Source organism: Carya illinoinensis, chromosome 13, assembly GCF_018687715.1.
Source record: "Carya illinoinensis cultivar Pawnee chromosome 13, C.illinoinensisPawnee_v1, whole genome shotgun sequence".
Classification (NCBI taxonomy): domain Eukaryota; kingdom Viridiplantae; phylum Streptophyta; class Magnoliopsida; order Fagales; family Juglandaceae; genus Carya; species Carya illinoinensis.
Window position 1 is genome coordinate 7537524 of NC_056764.1, and position 18457 is coordinate 7555980.

At 36.1% G+C, this 18457-nt stretch overlaps 3 protein-coding genes, 1 long non-coding RNA gene and 2 other non-coding genes across 9 annotated transcripts; 3 read left to right on the forward strand and 3 right to left on the reverse strand.

The window, feature by feature from the left end:
• Positions 1 to 3839: 3839 nt before the first annotated feature.
• Positions 3840 to 3911, forward strand: TRNAE-UUC. The gene has a single exon. It is a non-coding gene; the product is annotated as a tRNA-Glu (tRNA).
• Positions 3912 to 4592: 681 nt separating this feature from the next.
• Positions 4593 to 7927, forward strand: LOC122291816 (SAGA-associated factor 11). 3 transcript variants are annotated; one of them, XM_043099807.1, is made up of 4 exons: positions 4593 to 4938; positions 6146 to 6203; positions 6901 to 7212; positions 7524 to 7927. In XM_043099807.1, the coding sequence occupies exons 2-4, from the start codon at positions 6186 to 6188 to the stop codon at positions 7704 to 7706; spliced, it is 513 nt and encodes a 170-aa protein (XP_042955741.1). In that variant the 5' UTR covers positions 4593 to 4938; positions 6146 to 6185; the 3' UTR covers positions 7707 to 7927. The 3 variants fall into 3 exon arrangements, with proteins under 3 accessions (XP_042955741.1, XP_042955740.1, XP_042955739.1); XM_043099806.1 differs by having other exon boundaries at positions 4594 to 4793; positions 6095 to 6203; XM_043099805.1 differs by having other exon boundaries at positions 4594 to 4793.
• LOC122291814 (pentatricopeptide repeat-containing protein At1g06143-like) lies at positions 7748 to 9636 on the reverse strand. Of its 2 annotated transcripts, XM_043099804.1 has the most exons (2): positions 9298 to 9486; positions 7748 to 9175 (listed from the first exon to the last, which is right to left on the reverse strand). In XM_043099804.1, exons 1-2 carry the CDS (start codon positions 9343 to 9345, stop codon positions 7925 to 7927), a joined length of 1299 nt encoding a protein of 432 aa, XP_042955738.1. In that variant the 5' UTR covers positions 9346 to 9486; the 3' UTR covers positions 7748 to 7924. The 2 variants fall into 2 exon arrangements, with proteins under 2 accessions (XP_042955738.1, XP_042955737.1); XM_043099803.1 differs by having other exon boundaries at positions 7748 to 9636.
• A 585-nt stretch (positions 9637 to 10221) lies between these two features.
• On the reverse strand, positions 10222 to 10294 carry TRNAE-CUC. The gene has a single exon. It is a non-coding gene; the product is annotated as a tRNA-Glu (tRNA).
• An 857-nt stretch (positions 10295 to 11151) lies between these two features.
• LOC122291817 lies at positions 11152 to 13696 on the forward strand. The gene is made up of 3 exons (XR_006236766.1): positions 11152 to 12940; positions 13045 to 13199; positions 13322 to 13696. It is a non-coding gene; the product is annotated as an uncharacterized LOC122291817 (long non-coding RNA).
• Positions 13697 to 13906: 210 nt separating this feature from the next.
• LOC122290902 (protein FAR1-RELATED SEQUENCE 5-like) lies at positions 13907 to 18186 on the reverse strand. The gene is made up of 8 exons (XM_043098581.1): positions 18085 to 18186; positions 17929 to 18000; positions 17643 to 17772; positions 15455 to 17559; positions 15289 to 15380; positions 15028 to 15195; positions 14642 to 14648; positions 13907 to 14231 (listed from the first exon to the last, which is right to left on the reverse strand). The coding sequence occupies exons 1-5, from the start codon at positions 18184 to 18186 to the stop codon at positions 15318 to 15320; spliced, it is 2472 nt and encodes an 823-aa protein (XP_042954515.1). The 3' UTR covers positions 13907 to 14231; positions 14642 to 14648; positions 15028 to 15195; positions 15289 to 15317.
• Positions 18187 to 18457: the final 271 nt, after the last annotated feature.

Here is an 18457-nt window from a genome sequence, read left to right on the forward strand (position 1 = left end):
CATGCCTGTAACATCTATATATAAATTCATACTATATATATATATATATATATAAACACACACACACGCACAAACACGTCACATAAACATGCATCGTTTTACCCGTTTTGGGGGTCTATATATAATTATATATACGCTTTAGTCGAACCCGATAAATAGATTATGATTATTGACTTATTATAGTTCTAACATGCACGTACATTAGTATAGTTAGGGATATAGTTCTATTACAAACTTTGATGCATGGGTGCATGCTACTATAGGCGATCAAAGGGATCATGCCATATATAAATTAACGGCCATTTCCTCTAAGATACCCACAACGTAATTATCTTTGGAGCGCTCGTCAGGTAGGAAAAGAACAAAAACATACAGAATATCAAGGCATGCGTACATGCATGCCGAGCTAGATCTGTACGAACTCTAAGGTCAGGGACCAAGCTTTATATCTAGCCGGGCCTCGATGCGCGTCAGCTCGTGATTACCTTTTTGTTTTCTATAAATTCTGTTGGTCAAGGCTGGCTGAGCCCGTAATTTGTCTCTGAAAGAGTGAAATTCCTCCGTTTGTTTGGCTGATTTGAGCCAAGGAAACGTCTTATTCGCGCGCGGGCCCTTGTTCTATTGCTAGTCACTTTATACCACATGAGGCTAGCTAGCAAGCAAGCTGCTTTCTACGTCTCGATGGTAATTTGCCATACATCTGTCGGTAGACCATGCATCAGGCTCGCCCAGAGCTTGGTTCAGTTGCTTTCATCATGAGCTCGTGTATATATATGCTGCTGATCATCTGCAATATTCTCCATTCATATAGCTATATACTTCTTCTATGATAATGACAAAGATATATAACATTTATTCATGATCAAAATCCGATTTCCTTAATAACTCGTTGCTATCTTTCGAATTTATATTCAAAATCCCTTTTTTGCAAGATTGTCTAATGATTAATATTGCTATTTTAAATTTTTGCAGAGGTAAAAAAAACATGGACATCTATATATGTTTGTTTACATGCATGAGTTCTCCTTTTGTAGAGCCATATATATATATATACACGTACATGGCTTGCATTTTCTGGTTCGTACTACCCAGGGTTAAAAGTGTTCAATCATTAACTATCATCAAGCTGAGACTTTTCCCATTTTTTTGCATGGCAATAATAAGAGGGGGTCGATGGGGAGTCATTGTCAATCTGCACGTAGCTTTGGCGCGGAGGCCTTGGTGTCTTATGGGAAGATGTCGCGGTGAAGCATTGATGTGTATGGGCGGCGGGAAAATGACGAAATTGTAGCCACTGCTCACAGCTGTGAGGATGACGAAGTACTACCTCATGCGATATTATCTTTTCCTTGAATAAGTGCACATTCCGAGTTTTTTTTAAAATTATTTTATTACAAAATATCATTACTTTTTCAAACATTTCCCTGTAGGTACCGCATCCTTGCTAGAAGGGTGTAAAACATTCTGTCATTTTTCGTACCATCAATGCAATAAGAGAAACGATATTTGTCGTGATTATGTAAATGTTAAATGCATACAATCATTTAAAAATAAATAAATAAATATTGAATTTTAATAAAAAAATAAATTTTAATAATAAATTTTATTATGTTTTAAAATAATTATACGATATTTATATATTTACGACTATATGTAGCATTACTGATCATACAATAAATTTGGGATGAAATTTTTTTAAGATTAAACTTTTTTCATTATTAAAAGTGATTTTTAGATCAATAATTGTTGAATTTCATCCCAAAAACAATCTGAGTTATATATACTATTAAAAATAATATTATATAGTTTGAACGGTAATATTTAATTATAATTAGGGACAAAATCATGATTCATGATTCCTAGAAGTAATTGTCCCTTCGAATAGTTTACTATATATGTTTGAACTATATATGGTAGTTGTTTGGGACGTGTCTCACTTTCAATCTCCTATAGCTCAGTCGTTCTTCTTTGATGAAATTCGAGAAGAGCTCCTCCTGAAAATACTCGGATACTAAAGTCAGTTTAGAAAGATTATTCTTTTAAACTTTAAAGATTACCTATATATATAGATTCATTTGCTGTACATATCTTATTCAGGATTTATTGGAATAGATCAAAACTTAAGATTTTGAATAATCCTATCACTTCTTGATGTTTTTATCGATCCTTCCGTTAAAGGTTGTGCCATATATGTTTCTTTTTGAATTCCTCTTGACCATCCCTTCGTGACTTTTGGGCTCATGCTGGACTCAAATTCTAGGCTTCTTGGTGTTTAATATATTATAGGCTCTTTTTGCATGCTCCAAGGCCCTCCGGTAGAACGGTCCCTCCAGTAGTAATTATAAATACATGATTATTTGAATGAATGTTTTATATGTCGTTTGAATGGTGTCAAAATCGTTCGAACGGTAATAAGTCTTTTCAAATAGTGACAAATATGTTCAAGCGGAAAAAAATTTGTTTGAACGGTATCTATTTGAACTGAGAAAATTCATTCAAACGCAAGTTTAAACCAAATATCGTCCAGAAATTAAAACGTGCTAAATTTTTAAAGTTATATAATGTCATGTTCATAACATATGTACAAAAAAAAAAATACTTTTTGCATCACCTAAATTTTTCATAAAAAATATGAAACGCATAGCAATTATTTATTTGCAGCGGATTTTGTATTTTTTACAACAAATTTAAGTGCTGTAAAAAGTCATTTTTCTTGTAATATATAAATATATATATTATGTTATGTTTGAACACATTTCAATCCATTCGAACGATTGAATATTAAATCTTAGTGAGATTTCACTAGAAGTTGGCACGCGCCAATTTTTTAAAATTTTACCATTCAAAACATTAGGTTCTGCTTTGTAAGTGAAATGAAAATTTTAAGTTTAAGATGAAATATTAAAATATTATATTTTAATATTATTATTATTTTAGAATTTGAAAAAGTTAAGAAAAAGTAGAATTATTTAGTATATTTTGTATGTGGATTTGGAAAAATTGTAATGATGAGATGAGAATTTTGAATTTGAGATGAAAATTTTTTGTTACCAAACCGAACCTAAAGTTGATCATTCGAATACTAGTCAACAATGTCTTGAAAAGATATAAAGCCCGAGATTTTTATAAGGAGTTTGAGAAATTTTTCGACTGCTTGGTACCGAGAGATTAGAGAGAGCTAGAGAGAGGCTAACATAAAAAAGGATGGGGAAAATTTGGAGTGTTTTCATGTGTAGTAGAGAATGAGAATGAATTATTTTTTAGAGTAATACAACATGCAGTCGTGTAGTCTGCAAGCGTCATGTAGTCGTTTTGATGAAAATGTTCACAATTTAAAAATTAAATTTTTTATGTGAATTTTATATTTATTTATTTTTTTTTTAAATGATTGGGTGGCGCTTATACAGTACTCACGACTGTAAATATGGAGGGTTGTTCAGAGTGAAAGGGTTTCTAACTTTCGACCATTATTCGCACTAACGATCATGTCTTGACAAATTTGTTCATGCATGTGAGCCTGATCACTAATTTACTTGTGCACTTTATTATTCTACGAAATGTTCAAACTATATGAATAATTTTATTTGAAAATATTTACACTTTAATTAAAACCAAACAAAAATTAGGATTAATAATTAGGTACTCTTACGTGATATTTTTATACTATATATATATGTCATTAAGACTTAATATTTATGTAAATAATTTCAATTTTATTCACTCTTTGGAGTACCTAATCATTCTTTCGAATTCATATTTTTTAATAAATTACAATGCAATTAAATCAGCTTTTATATAAAACGTTAAAACCAAAAAACTTATAGTTAGTACATCAAGGTTCCGTTGTCGTCCAGCGGTTAGGATATCTGGCTTTCACCCAGGAGACCCGGGTTCGATTCCCGGCAACGGAATGCAATCTTTTCACGCCTTTTAACTTTCTATCAAGGCGACGGTCTCATTTTGTGAATTGCGAGAGCCACGCTCAGCGCCTTAACAAATTCATGTCGCCATTACAACCTGCTTCTAGAAAAATTTATCCTCTAGCGGTCTGATCATCTATATTTAAAAGTAAGTGTACTTTTTAATTATGGGATATAAAATTTATTTATAATGAATTAATTAATAACAAATTTTATAATTTTTAGCTACTATAATTGTAAATAAAATATCAAATTTGATATTTATTGTATATATATTAAATATTTATTTTATTATATTTTTATAACACTCTTTTTTATTTCGTCCATAAACTTTTATAAGTTTTTTTAAAAAATTTATAATAAATTTTTTTAAATTAAATAGTAAAATATGATAAAATAAATTAAATTAAAAATTAAAATTTTTTAATAAAATAAATTAAATTAAAAAATAAAATTTTTTAATATTTTTTAAATTATTAATTACTTATTACTATATAATAAATAAATAAATATCTAATATAAAAATTTGATATAAATAATTAAAGTCAAATTTATTTTATATTATTTTATTATTATATAATAAAAAATAATTATTTTAATACAAAAACTTATATAAATAAAATAATCAAAATTTAAATTCTTCTTACTTTCGTCAAAATTATCGTTTCCATATACCTAATCCATTACCAATACTATTAAACCTTTCCAGCAGCACGATCATGATCCAAATTCCCATCCCCGAGTCGTCCTCCCCTTCCCAGATTCCTTAACGCCAGAGCACAGCCCTCTCTCTCTCTCTCTCTCTCTCACACACACACACACACACACATTTACCTTAGAGGCAATCACTCTCCGCTCTTCAATAATTTCCTGGTGGGCTCTCTCTCTCTCTCTCGCAGCTTGCAGACACAAAACACCTATTTTTCCGGATCTGCAAATTCATACTGTAGTGTTTTCGTCAGTATCAGTGTTACATATCAACGCGTAAATATCATTGGAGTTCATTAAATATTATTTAGTATGCAACCGATTTTCCTTTTCTTAGTTGATCATCGTCTACCTTTACTGCTACGGCTTTCCTTTCAGTTAATTTTCACATTTTTTTTTCCTTTTATTTTATTTTTTTGGTGAAAGTCCATAGACTTCGCTTTCCTGCAATAATTCGGTGCATTATAGCACCACTGGGTCTTTGATTTTGCCTCTGACGAGTTATTTCTTCAGTAATCAATGGGTTTTCCCCCTGTTGGAAGCAAAAGGTCGTGTGCTCCTTGTAGAATTATTGCTTTTGATTACCACGTGCATCGGTTGGTGTCTGATACGAAACATTGCTAAATGTTATAGTTCCCGGTGAAGCCACTCATATAGTGATTGTTGTGTAATTGACTTGAAATATATGTGTGCAACTTCTGGATAGGATTTCAAAATAAGGAGATCTAATACCAAACCTATTTTTGAAGGAGCCGGAGTGCCCACAAATTCAATAAAAGTACTATGTATCAATTTTCTTTTTTATGTATAAGCAAGAGAGATTTGTTATTCATCATCTTCACGCATTACACACATTTCTTATTATCTTTTTTATTTTTTTATAAAAAGTTTTGGGTTTATTCTTCTTAAACTAATTGAATTCTTCTACTTATCATCCATATACCACACATATTTGGTAAGAGATAAAAATAAAAAAAATAAAGTATGGTATGTGGTGCGTAGGGATGATGAATAGAATTTTTTTAAGCAATATAGATCGTGAAAACTATTGAAAGGATGTATCCATCTTAATCATGATCTCTATGATCAAATGCCTACTTCATGAGATTCCGAATCGGTCAAATGATTCATTTTCCCGTATAAGACAGTGGCATACTTGATAGTTGAATTGGAAATCTGAGAGCAGTGTCACTCCTTTCAAAGACAGCATCACTAGCTGGCATATGTTTTTGGTGTTGCTTGAATTTTTTTTGGTTTTACCAGAATTGATAATATTCTTTTAGTATCTCACAATGGCAGCAAATCGGGTAGAGTTAGATTTGAGATTAGCTGTTCCCTTCTTTCTTTCTGCATCTCTCTTATATACTTCCCTTGTACTACGGCTACACTCATTTGCTTTTACCTTCATTTTGTTTGCTTTTATCATAATAATTGTGATCATTGGTTTTATCTTCATCATCTGCTAGTTGCGACAGAATATAGTGTTTCTGCCTTTATCTGAAGTTTTTGGTTAGCAGGCATCTCATCGGACCTAGCAACTCTGCTCTTACTACTCATATGGCTTCTCATGCTCAGGTATTCCTTTTCATTCATTGAAAAACATACTATTTTGTGGCTTAACTGTTGAACAATGGAAGATGATATGAGAACGTCCAGGATTTTAGTTTTGAATTGGTTGGATTCTTTTGCTTTGCAAGGAATTCCTTGTGAACTTACCATTAAGGGAATCCATTACAACAAGATTGAAGGCCTCAAGTTTCCTGAGCTAATAGCCTAGTACACTGTCTTAGGCTGAAATCAGGGCTAAAAAAGGGTGTGTTCTGGATTGTGTTTTCTTTCTTTTTTGGGGGGTTGTTAAGAGCCTCCCTATCTACTCTTGTGAAAGATGCCTGCAAAGAACTAAACATTTTCTTTTTTCATTCCTGTTTATCGTCCCTTTTTTGTGTGTTTTTGTCTGTGTTTATGAGTTGTTTCACTTTTTACTTTTCGTTTCCCTTCTTTTGTTGTGATATTTCGGTTCTCAACTGAATTAGATATATCAGATATGAATATAACCGATATTTCGGTTCGCAGCTATCATTATCTTTTGTTGGTTTAACTGCCCAACGATGGTTGGCCCTAAATACTGCAGATTGGTTTGATATATTGACCAGAAGTAAAGATAGTTCAGACTCTTTCCTGATGTCTCATTATAATAAAAATTTAGAAACTTGTTAGTATGTGTAGAAATTTGTGCGTGGAATTAGTCATATTTCTTTGGTTTTGCTTGCAGCTTTCATCTCATTTTTTTGGGGATCTCCTTGATTCCATTATTGTTGACGTGGCATCTGAGTGTCATCGAATAGCAAGGTTGGGCCTTGATCGTAATTTGGAAGAAGAGGAAGAAGAACTGAAGCTTTCAGCACAAGCTCGGGAAAGGGTAACTGATCCTAATAACAGTGGTGAAGCTAATAGCAAGTATGTGGTTGACATATTTGGACAAACTCATCCTCCTATAGCCAGTGATGTATTTGAGTGCATGAATTGTCATCGTCCTATCATGGCTGGGAGATTTGCTCCTCATTTGGAGAAGTGCATGGGAAAGGTGATCGTTTGTTCCCTTGAATTAGTACTCCATTGCTTAAAAATTGGAAATTATATACACACATATCAGATGGTTTTCAGAGATTACAATGCACAATGATAGACATTGTGATTCAGTTCACTCTTGAAATATTATCATGAAAAAAAACCATTTTGTTACGGGGCATTTGGAGTGAGCTTTATTTAACGTTGAGAAATATTTGACTTACAAAGAGAATATTTACAAATTATTTTACAAAATTACGTGGTTTAATGTACCTTCTTTTTTATAATTTTCTTTAACGTTTCACTTTTGCACTCCATCCACTATAGGGTAGAAAGGCTCGATTCAAGGGAACAAGAAGTAGCACAGCCGCACAGAACCGGCATTCACGAGGGAGCCCTGTTTCTACATACCCTCCTTACCCAAATTCCACCAGCACAAACCAGTTATCAAACGGAACATCCGGTGTTGCAGGTGAGGAGTACTCAAATGGCACATTTCCAGAACCATGAAACAGATGAGCTTATCAGGCTAACTTCAGGATACAGGCGAATGACCAAAATACCGTATACTGGGTAGGGAAATATGTTCTTGATTTTCATATGGTGGAAATTCATGGCTGAATACATTACACGATTTTCTCAGTTCAAGTTCTTTAGATGTTTGGACAAAACAATTGTGAATATGAAGCCACAAGATCTATGATGAACTTCAAAGATAATTCCTTTTATCATCTCATCTCTATATTGCTGGAGCCAAGTTTCTTCAGGACTCCAACACCAATCATTTCATTCCGCAGTCGCTCAACGTTATCCCATCTCTCAGATTCAGCATAAATGTTCGATAATAAAACATAATCTCCATCAGTAAGAGCTTCCAACTTGGCAAGCTCTTGGAATGATTCCTCGGCCAAATCTGCATTCCCGTGAACCCTACACGCACCCAACAATGTCCTCCACAACACAGCGGTCGAGGGCAAAGGCATTGTTTTGATCATCTGGCAGGCATCATATAGCAATCCCCATCTACTAAGAAGATCGACCATGCAACCATAATGCTTTATATCAGGCATGATCTTGTACTCATTCATCATGCGCTTAAAGTATTGACGCCCTTGTCCCACCAAACCCTGATGGCTACAGGCAATTAGAACACCAATGAAAGTTACCCGATTAGGCCTGATCTCGTCTAGCCGTAACTCCATGTCTGCAAACAATCCTAAAGCTTCCTCACAATGACCATGGACCGCCAAACCCATAATCATTGCATTCCAACAACTAATCGGTTTCATTTTCAGCTCATTGAATACTTTCCTTGCCAGACTCAAATTCCCAGATTTAGCATACATATCTACAAGGGCATTACCCAAGTACCCCTCAATGTTGTATCTCTTCTCTTTCAAGGACTCGTGGATCTTCCTACCTATCTCCAATGCACCTATCTTGGCACAAGCACCCAGAACGGATATAAGCGTTACTTCTGTTGCCTCCACCTCAGCAGTCTGCATTTCACAGAAGAATGTCAATGCTCCAGCATAATCCTTAACCTGAACATGACAAGCAATCATGGAATTCCAAGAGACCGCATCCCTTTCAGGCATCTCTTGAAACACCTTTCTAGCAGCTTCAGTGTTACTTGACCTAACATGTCTTGCGATTAAGGTGTTCCAGGAAGCCACATTTTTCTGAGGCATCAACTCAAGTAGAGCATCCGCCGCTTCGAAATCATTAATTTGATCGTAGGCCGTTAGCATGATATTCCACGATGCGACACTTTTTTCAGTCATTTCATCGAACGCTAGACGAGCGAGGCGTACAAACCCACACTGAGAATACATAAAAACAAGCGACGTCTGAATGCAACCATCACGGTCAAACCCCAACTTCAAAAACCGGCAATGAATCTCAGCTCCCTTACGAGCAATACCAAAGCGATCGCATGATCCACCTTCTTCCACGGACCTCGAAGCTCTACCACACGCCTTTAGTACAAAAGTATAAGTAAAATGATCAGATTCACCATTCATGCGGAGCATATGGTTGTAAATGCGAATAGCTTTAATGGGAAAAATGCTTTTAGCGTAAGCTCTAATCATGGTATTACAGATAAAAGAGTTGTCCTTCGTAGTTTCTTCGAACATGGCTTGCGCATGCGCTAGGCTTCCTAGTGGCGACAGGGCCGAGAAAGCGATGAGATTTGCGAGCGCATAGGGGTGGGTGTAGAGGCCGGCTTTGGTGACAAAAGCTTGAGCTTGTTCTAGTTCTTCCATGGAAGAAAGTTGCCGAAGCTTGGAGATTACTTGAGAAAGTGTGGCTCTCAGCATCATCCATTACGGCAGCAAATTATGGGACGATTCACGAAGCATTCGTAATGGCTTGTGTACCCAAATTACCGCCAACATCCTTTGATCATGTCCTAGTCGGTGCAAGAAGTCGTCTCGAACACAAAATTACTTTCAAACTAAACATAAAAAAATAATTTAATTTTTTTAAATTTTAAAACAAAAATAATATTAATAAATAATATTATAATAATATATTTATTCAACCTTTTTCCTTTTTTTTAAAAAAAATCTAATAAATCATTTAAACTCAAATCGTTATTATTTACAAATCATTTCACTATTATTTATATATTTTTCATTTTATTCTCAAAAAATTCTAGTTAAATAACTTAAAAGTTATGTTTAGATGTTAACTTGAGTTGAGTTAAGTTCTTTATAGATAGTAGTGAGTTGAATTGGTAGAGAGAGTTATGTGGGACTTATCTAAAATGAGTTTAAATATGTTTAGATATTAGGATGAATTTAATATTATTTATGAAAAATTAAAAAAAAAAACTTTAAAAATATGTTGAGTTAAAAAGAATTATAAGTCTTATGTATAAAAAAATTTTGAATTAAAATAAATTTAATAATTTAAAAACTAGATATTTAGATGTGTTAGGCTCACTTTAAAATAATAAAATTAGACTTAAGTGAGTAAAGTTCAGCAACCAAATCAAAAGGCATTGAAATTTAAAAAGGATTTCCGTTGCCGGGACTCGAACCCGGGTCTTTCGGGTGAGAGCCGAATATCCTGACCAACTAGACTACAACGGATAGATGTTTAGGGTTTATTACAATTTATAATAATACCAAAGTTAGATTTGGACTCGAAAGAATTATGGAATGGAAGGTGCCGTGCCGTCAATGCAAGAGGCTTTCCGGGAAGTCATTTTGGGCAAAGTCTCCAAGCGAAGCAGGAGTTTGAAAGGCTTTTCCAAATAAAACTGAATCAGTGGCATAGTTTTCAAAGGAAAAGCACATTATGATGTCTGGCAATTTCTAGCTATCTCACAGGCTGATCTTTAAGTCAAACGTATACACGATCCCACAAACTCCAACAGAGCTGAAGTGGTTCCGGTATGAATGCACAAGAGAAGGCAATCAGATAAGTATAGGAAAGCATCTCAACCTTTCAATATATACAAGCCATATCTACAGCTACCAAAGTTGTTCAACCATAGATGGGTCCGGTTTCTATGCAGAATAGCTTTCCAACATTCAAAAAAACAATGACCAAGCTATATGGGCTTCCCGTTCCCAACACATCTTATATACTGCGATACCAATTTGTACAGAATCATGTAATGGATGGAACTTCTGGCTAGTCAAACACTTCCCAGTCCTGAGTTATTTTGGTGGAAGATTGCACTGGAGTTGGGGCGTGCAGGCTTCCCAAGTTCCCATCCTCATATCTAGCAAATAAGGTGGCAATCAAACGTATAGTATGTTATATGTAATCTTCTCATTTTTTTTCATCCTAAGAAATCATTCACAGCAAAACTTAAAATGACTGTTACAAACCACTGAGGAATTACTATACTTATGAAGCAAACAGTATTTAAAGGGAACAATGTGGTGTATCGAATAAAAGGTCAAAAAGACTGGTCCATTGTGTGTCTTTCACCAGAAATATTATTGGGAGCAGCCCCTGTTTAGGAGCAGCCAGCGCACACCTTACGTGGCGCTAAGGTAAAAGACCAAAATGTCCCCCTTGTTCCCAGCTTTCCGTTCCCTCTCTCACATTTGATTTTCTCTCGTATTCGCTCCTCTCACCCTTCTCTCGAACAGCAGCTTCTCGTCACCCATCCCCCCACCAGGTAGCTCAGCCCACTCTCCCCCTCGTGTCGCTCGTCATCTCCCACAAACTCCCCCTCCCGAATCTCCTCATCTCTGTGTCTTCTCCGATCTCATCCCTCGAAGCTAGTAGCGGCCGGAACCCTCCCCACATTCTGGACCTCAGCCCTCCTGAAGAGATCAGTCCTGAAGCCCTCCCTCAGTCCATTCGACGCGAAGCCCTCAGTCCATATAACCAGAAGCCCTCAGTCCATTCTTCGCGAAGTCGCCGTCAGTCCATCGACCCGAAGCAGCCCTCAGTCCACCGAGGCGAGCCCGGCGACAGTCCACCGACGCGAGGGAGGGGGGAGCCCACCGACGCGAAGCCACCCTCATTCCACCAACATTGATCCTTCAAATCTGTGGGATGATTTCGAATCGGTGATTCTAGGGTTTGGGCAATTTTTTTTTTGCAATTTATTTTTTGAGTCTATTTACTTCTATTATTTTTTGCTCACTGTATTTGCTAGAAACTAATGGCATTGGGGTGTAGATGTTGCCGATGTTGCCTCTCATGGCATACATTTGTGTGTGTATAAATTTATCAAGCACTAACAAAGCATCTTCTGTCATTTTCTTTGCAGGAAGTGCAAATGCTCCAAACAGCCAAAAAAGGGGCTATTTATTAATCGCTATCCAGGTTATAAGTTCAAGCTCCTGGATCACTAGTTATTAAAAAAACTCCTTCATCACATAATGAAATTCTTAGGTTAGGCTTGATATTTGAACTTTATTAGATTTTAATGGTATTCATGATAAACTATTAGTTAATAAAATACAAGAACAATTCTACCAACTGTTGGGTCTGAGTAGTTGTGGTTTGCATATGTGAGATGAGTTAAGTAGCACATACCCATCTAAACAATGATGCATTTTTATATTTGATTCTGCACATACTATTAAGCTGTTAATAAAAATCTGTTGATAATAATGTTTAGTTTCTGAGTATGGGTAGGATTAAATAAGCTATTAGTTTATGTTTTTTGTTTTACTTTTGTCAAGGTCAATTACTTTGGGGGGTTCTGAGAAAGATTTTAAGTTAATGAGTCCCCCTATTTTTGTTTCTTCAAAAGAGAACTAAGCTTTCTACCCAATGGTGTTTTTGAGTCTTCCTATTTGAGAAGAAAGACTCATTATCTGATGTGTGCCAGCCTGGGCTCGTGCAGGGCTAGACACCTTCCTTTTTATTCACATGTCAACAATGTGCCCTTGGCACAACACAACACAACACCATTGAATTATTATGATCTTTGTAACTAAGCTTCAGACGCCATCTAATAAAGTTCCTTTTTTAACTATATGACACTCGGTGGACAGTTAACTACCTGTATGGTTGACTTTATGAAACCATACATTTTGACTTAAGTAATTACTTGATTCCTGCTCCTTTTATAGCTGGGAAAAAATTCTCAAGAAGGCCTGGGTTTACCTTCACATTTTATTCCCCTCTCTCGAGTTGCACACCTTCCTGCAGGTCCCCCCGCTGTAACGTAATGATGTCTTTATAATTTACCACACTTTTATTGGACAATTCCCAGTGTCTGCACATTCTGGAGAGAACCTCAATAAAACCAGTAGAGTATATTGGTAATTATAACTCTCCTTTAACTCTTTTTGGCCTTCTATGAATTATAGACACCTAAGTTCGAGTCCAACTTCTGACAAGCACAAAATTTACTTTGGTTTTTTAGAATCAGTTATGTCAGCATCTCAATCATCATCTTCACTTAATGATTTTGTCATGGAATCTCCAACCTGTTGGTGTGGTTTGAGGACACCACTAAAGACATCTCACACGTCGAAAAATCCTGGAAGGAGATTTTTCGCTTGCCCAAATTATAAAACGGTAAGGCAGCAACTTGATGCTTTGCTGCTAGTTTTGTGGGAATTCTAATGGATTGCTGTTTGGGAGCCATTTTATCATATTAATAACTGATATTAATATGTGTGTCCTAATATGGTGTGTAGGGAGAAGCAAGGTGTGAATTTTTTGTATGGGCCGATATACTTCATTTGCTAGAGGAAAATTTTCGTGCCCGTGAGAGTCATAAGGCGACAAATATTACGTGGAATGATGTATTGCAGCGCGAGTATGCCATTCGGAAAAGGGAAGATAAAGTACGAGCGATAGCAAAGAACCTGAAAAAGCAAAAGCGAAACCTATTGTGTTTGTATTGGGTTCTAACTTTTGTAATAGTGTTTATTTGGTTTGTCTAAATTCCCTGTAAAGTATCTAGCTGGAAGGAGATTTTGGGGTTGCATGGTTCTTTTGAAATGCACATGGTTTGAACCAAGACCATTGTCTGTAAATTGTACCCAACCGTGTAATACAGAACTTTTTACCTGGAAATTGATTCTGTAATTCAGGTTATTAATATGGTTATTTAGTGACATTGCTCAAAACAGTCGTATTTAATTTACAGTCATTCAACATACTGGAAATGCCACAATTTACAGGCATGCGAGTGGTTTGTCTAAATAAAAAGTGCTATAACCACAAGCCTGATTTATTGACAAATTGTCAAAGCTGGATATTGGACTGGAACAATTCTCTGCCATCAAACTTGTTCGTGTATTCCAAATAAACTGAACTTCCAGCATTTTGGCTACATACTTTGTAATGGATATTGGAAATTGTAGTGACCTGTACAATATCCATGCTACATTCACATCCATATTACTGTATGAAATATATACTATAATTTACAATTGCCATCGACCAATTAAAACGCGAGTATGCTGCAGTTCATAAGCTCCTTGTCAAACTTCCATGAACATAGCTTCAGTACTTTAAATCAGCCCGGCTCCAATATAATGCATTCCGATTGAATCCTCAACCCAACAATGAGATGAGACTCGGTTTTTTGTCAATGCGGACCTGTTAAACAATTACATTAAACCAAAATTTATCAACCTCATCTGCATTATTGACAAAATTTATTCAAAAAATTACCATCAGTTTTTTTTTCCTCATATAAGTACTGTCTTCTAAGTGTGTTTCTACAATCTCAGATCAACATAACCACATGGACTGCCCAATTGACCTTGCTAAAAAAATACACTCTTTAGACAGTGTACATCGAGTTAAGTGCCAGTTTGAATCTGTGTAAATGAGGAAGGCAACTGTGGTAAATCAATAAACTGAACTTCCTTTTCTCCCACTCTAATAAAAAGGTTTATAACAGCTCTCACGCATCTAGCATTATTTGTGGGAAATCATCTAAGCACGAGCCTTATAATTTATACATACTCATAAATTAACCTGGAGAAAAAAAACAACAATATTACCTTGTCTCTTCGAACAGCAGCATAGTGTTGTAAACCATTGCATCAACCATCCACAGAACATACAAAAGGGAAAAAAAGGCCACATTTAGGGTTATGAATTATAGAGAAAACACAAAATGTCAGATCAAATCAACCCAGCCCTAACATAGAGTTACAACCACATTAGCCTTTTTTTCTTTTTTGTGATGAGTAAGAAACTCACAGATTTAATCAAAATGATCAAATATCAGAAGAACCTTATAACTAATAGAGATATCAAAACCGGTTATAATTCCAGTATATCCATCTCTTTTTGAAAACCAGGAATACCAACAACCCATCTCAGTGTACTCTCCACCCAACTCAATTTATACCCACATACTAATTGTCAATATGGATGCATTTACCAACTTTCTTTCTGATTTCAACAAGACCGTCGGAACACTACCAAAACTATTTGCAAAATTATATCCAAGCCTCCATCTTTGGGAGTCATAATAAGCTCCGGTCCCCATATACACCAACACTGATTTGACAAAAAACTTCCAACAGCTCACAAAATCTTTTTATACAACCTGCAGGAGATTGATAGACTTCGGGTATTATATAAAAATTCAGTTAAATATAACAAAGATCTAAATGTAATACATAATAGAAAGAGTTGTTACTTGAGCCCTTCTCAAAAATTCATTCACTTTTAAGGTTGAGATCCTGGCCTCTCACCCACTGCACTTTCATCAACCAATAGTTTCCTGCAAGTCTGGCCAGTAAAATTAATTTTAGTGTTTGAACTACTAAATATCAAGTAACAAAATAAGCATCAACCAACAATACCTGTTTTTTCCGCTTTGTTGCCAGCTTCTCCACAGGTGGAGCCTTCCTCTTATTTGGAGGTCTCCCCTTCCCTCTAACGACGTTAGGGCTTAAAATCTTTTTACCCTTATCCAAAGCCACTGCTGGGTTGGCCATCGTTGATTGGATAGTCGACTGACATGTGGAACCTTCACATGTTTTATCAAACTCATCAACATAGTGCAGGAAAGCATGGACTTTGTCAGTGTTCGAGGATATTTTGGCTGCTACTTTCGAACATCTTTGGATCATAAGCTCGTAATTACGCGTGTCTGATCTACCCCGCACATCATCATAACTACTTCTGATCAAAGTGTAATGCCTCTTTAAGTCCTTTCTCCATCGATCTAGGAAATATTCCTTCGGCAGCATATTAATATTTTTCAATTGACAGACTCTAAGTGCATGCCTACAAATAATCCCTCTCATCTCAAACAAACCACAAGTGCATTTTACCTCACACTCATCTTCGTTATAGTAAACTGAGTAATGAACTCTTTTGGTTTGCTCATCAAATGATATTTCATCCAACACATCAAATGTTAAAATGCACCCCTGTGTGCTTACCAACCAACAATTACAACACATTAGGCCCATAAACTCTTTTTGGACCTCCTTAAACTTTGCATTCGTGTAGAGTGATTGAAACTGCTTCTCAATGTTGAAAGGGGATACGCAGGGGATAGTTTGGTTAAGTGAATTGAAATCGGCCGTTGTCTCGACCTCCACTTTCTTTCTAAGAGCATTATCGAATTGGTCGACAAATTCCTTCAATGTCGTCCCAGCATGGACATACCCATCAAAAAATGCATTCATACTTTCAGACCGTTGCGTTGTGCTCATACCTGCCCAAAATACACTCTTCAGGAAAACAGGAACCCAAAAGGACCTTTCCTCATATAATGACTGAAGCCAATTGTTGCCGTGTAGATCGTACTTTTCAAGTAGTTGACCCCAGCTCTCCTCAAATTCTGTGGTGGTCTGTGAATCATATAATGCCGACTGGATATCAGTCTTCAACCCAAGGTTGAATTTGGAATGCGAGCCTAACTTCTCTGGAAGTTTGCGCATGATATGCCATAAACAATATCTATGGCGAGTTTCAGGGAATACAACAGCAATCGCATTCTTCATTGCTCTATCTTGGTCGGTTATGATAGACCTCGGCGCCCTACCCTTCATGCAATCCAACCACATCCGGAACAACCAAACAAAACTATGTGTGTCCTCGCTTGATAGCAATCCCGCCCCAAATAGTATGGACTGCCCATGATGGTTAACACCAACGAATGGAGCAAAAGGCATACCGTACCTATTTGTTAGGTACGTTGTATCGAATGATACAACGTCTCCAAAATACTCATAGGCGGCTCGACTACGTGCATCAGCCCAAAACACATTCCGTAGCCTTCCCTCATCATCCACGTCCATATTAGAAACGAAGCCATCATTTTGATCTCTCATTCTCTTGAAATACTCATTAAGTGCATCACTACCTCCTTTGCCCAACCTTAGATATCTAGCTTTGTCAATGTAATTCCTACAATCTTTCTCTTGAAAAGCTAGATTCTCATAACCCCCTGCGTCAACAACAAGAGAATAAAAGTTCTTATTCATTCTTATACCGGCTCTATCATTCAACTCCAAGATCCTTTGACTATACTGATCTAGGTGCTTGTGAGATCGCAATAGTCTACTTTTCTTGGGGCTCACGGTAATATGGTTGTGAGAATTCTCAGTAGTGGTGAATACCCATTTCCCATTTTTGTTCAGCGCTGCATTTACCTTGGCCTTACAACCCGTTTTAGTGGTTGCCCGTGGCTTCGACATATTACTGTTTGGCTTTGGATGGTACTTTCCACCACGGGCACAACCAATGGTCAGATACACAGGCTTCCCATCATCATCTCTTTTAGTCCTCTGTGTCCTTACACCGAAACCCTCTTGCTTGGCATACTGCTTATAGTACGCCACAATCTCTTTCTCACTGTCAAACTCCAACCCGGATCTTGGTGGTTCAACTTGTACCTCATCATCCGGGACAACAGTCGTACCCTCCAAATCTTCATTTATGTCAAAGAACATTTCTATCAATGGAAATAAAAAGATGAATTAGCAAGAATTCAATATTAGAGTCATTAAATACATAGCATCGAATAAGTAGAAATACCATCAGCATCATGACAACTTCCAACATTTTCTTCAAATTCATCACCATTTGGTGTAATTGACGCGGTGGGCGTTTCTTGCCTCAAGTCATCCGGATTACTCGAGGACGGGTAGTGAGTATAAGTGGGCATCTGCTCAATAGCAGCACGGCATTAGTAAAAATCAGCTATCCTCAAACAAACAAATTATTAACATGTAACTTTTTGGCATTACAAAAAATCAGCTATCCTCAAACAAACAAATTAACATGTAAATTTTTTGAAATTGGGTAACAAACAAAAATATACCGGTAATGAATCTTCAACTCTAATAAAATCCTCCAGATTGCTCGCCAAAGGGTAGGGCATATGGTGAGTGTGCTGCAAGTTTTATGCAATTAGTTAGATGCATGAGCACGTCAACTACACTTTATTAAAAATTCTATCATCAACCTGCATACTCACATGGTCTAAGTTTGGACTTCCAAATTCATTTTGTTGCGTGTAAAATGGCTGTGAAGTCGACGTTGAAGGCCTGGGTGCCATTCTATCTTCCTCTTCCCCCATTACACTAAAATTAAGATGTCTTCAAAATAAATTACCGGCGATGTTCATATGATGTCAAAGCGCATTATATCAACATTAAACACACACACTTAATAAATAATCTGACAAGCACAAACTGTTTCCAATTATTGCATATTAACTATCTTTAGGTTTATAACACTTCTATTAATGCAATGTAATTCAATAACAGCAAAACTCCAACACAACTTTATCTCTTTTCCCTTTAAAAAAAAAAAAAATTATTTAATCTCACATTTTGTAATTCAGGTTA

Coding starts and splice junctions, on each gene's coding strand:
- LOC122291814 (XM_043099803.1), bottom strand. CDS start 9,520: ATGATGCTGAGAGCCACACTTTCTCAAGTAATCTCCAAGCTTCGGCAA.
- LOC122291816 (XM_043099807.1), top strand. Junction 7,213..7,523: donor TGGAGAAGTGCATGGGAAAG/GTGATCGTTTGT, acceptor CATCCACTATAG/GGTAGAAAGGCTCGATTCAA.
- LOC122290902 (XM_043098581.1), bottom strand. CDS start 18,186: ATGGGGGAAGAGGAAGATAGAATGGCACCCAGGCCTTCAACGTCGACT. Junction 18,001..18,084: donor GAAGTCCAAACTTAGACCAT/GTGAGTATGCAG, acceptor TAAAACTTGCAG/CACACTCACCATATGCCCTA. Junction 17,773..17,928: donor GAGTTGAAGATTCATTACCG/GTATATTTTTGT, acceptor GCTATTGAGCAG/ATGCCCACTTATACTCACTA.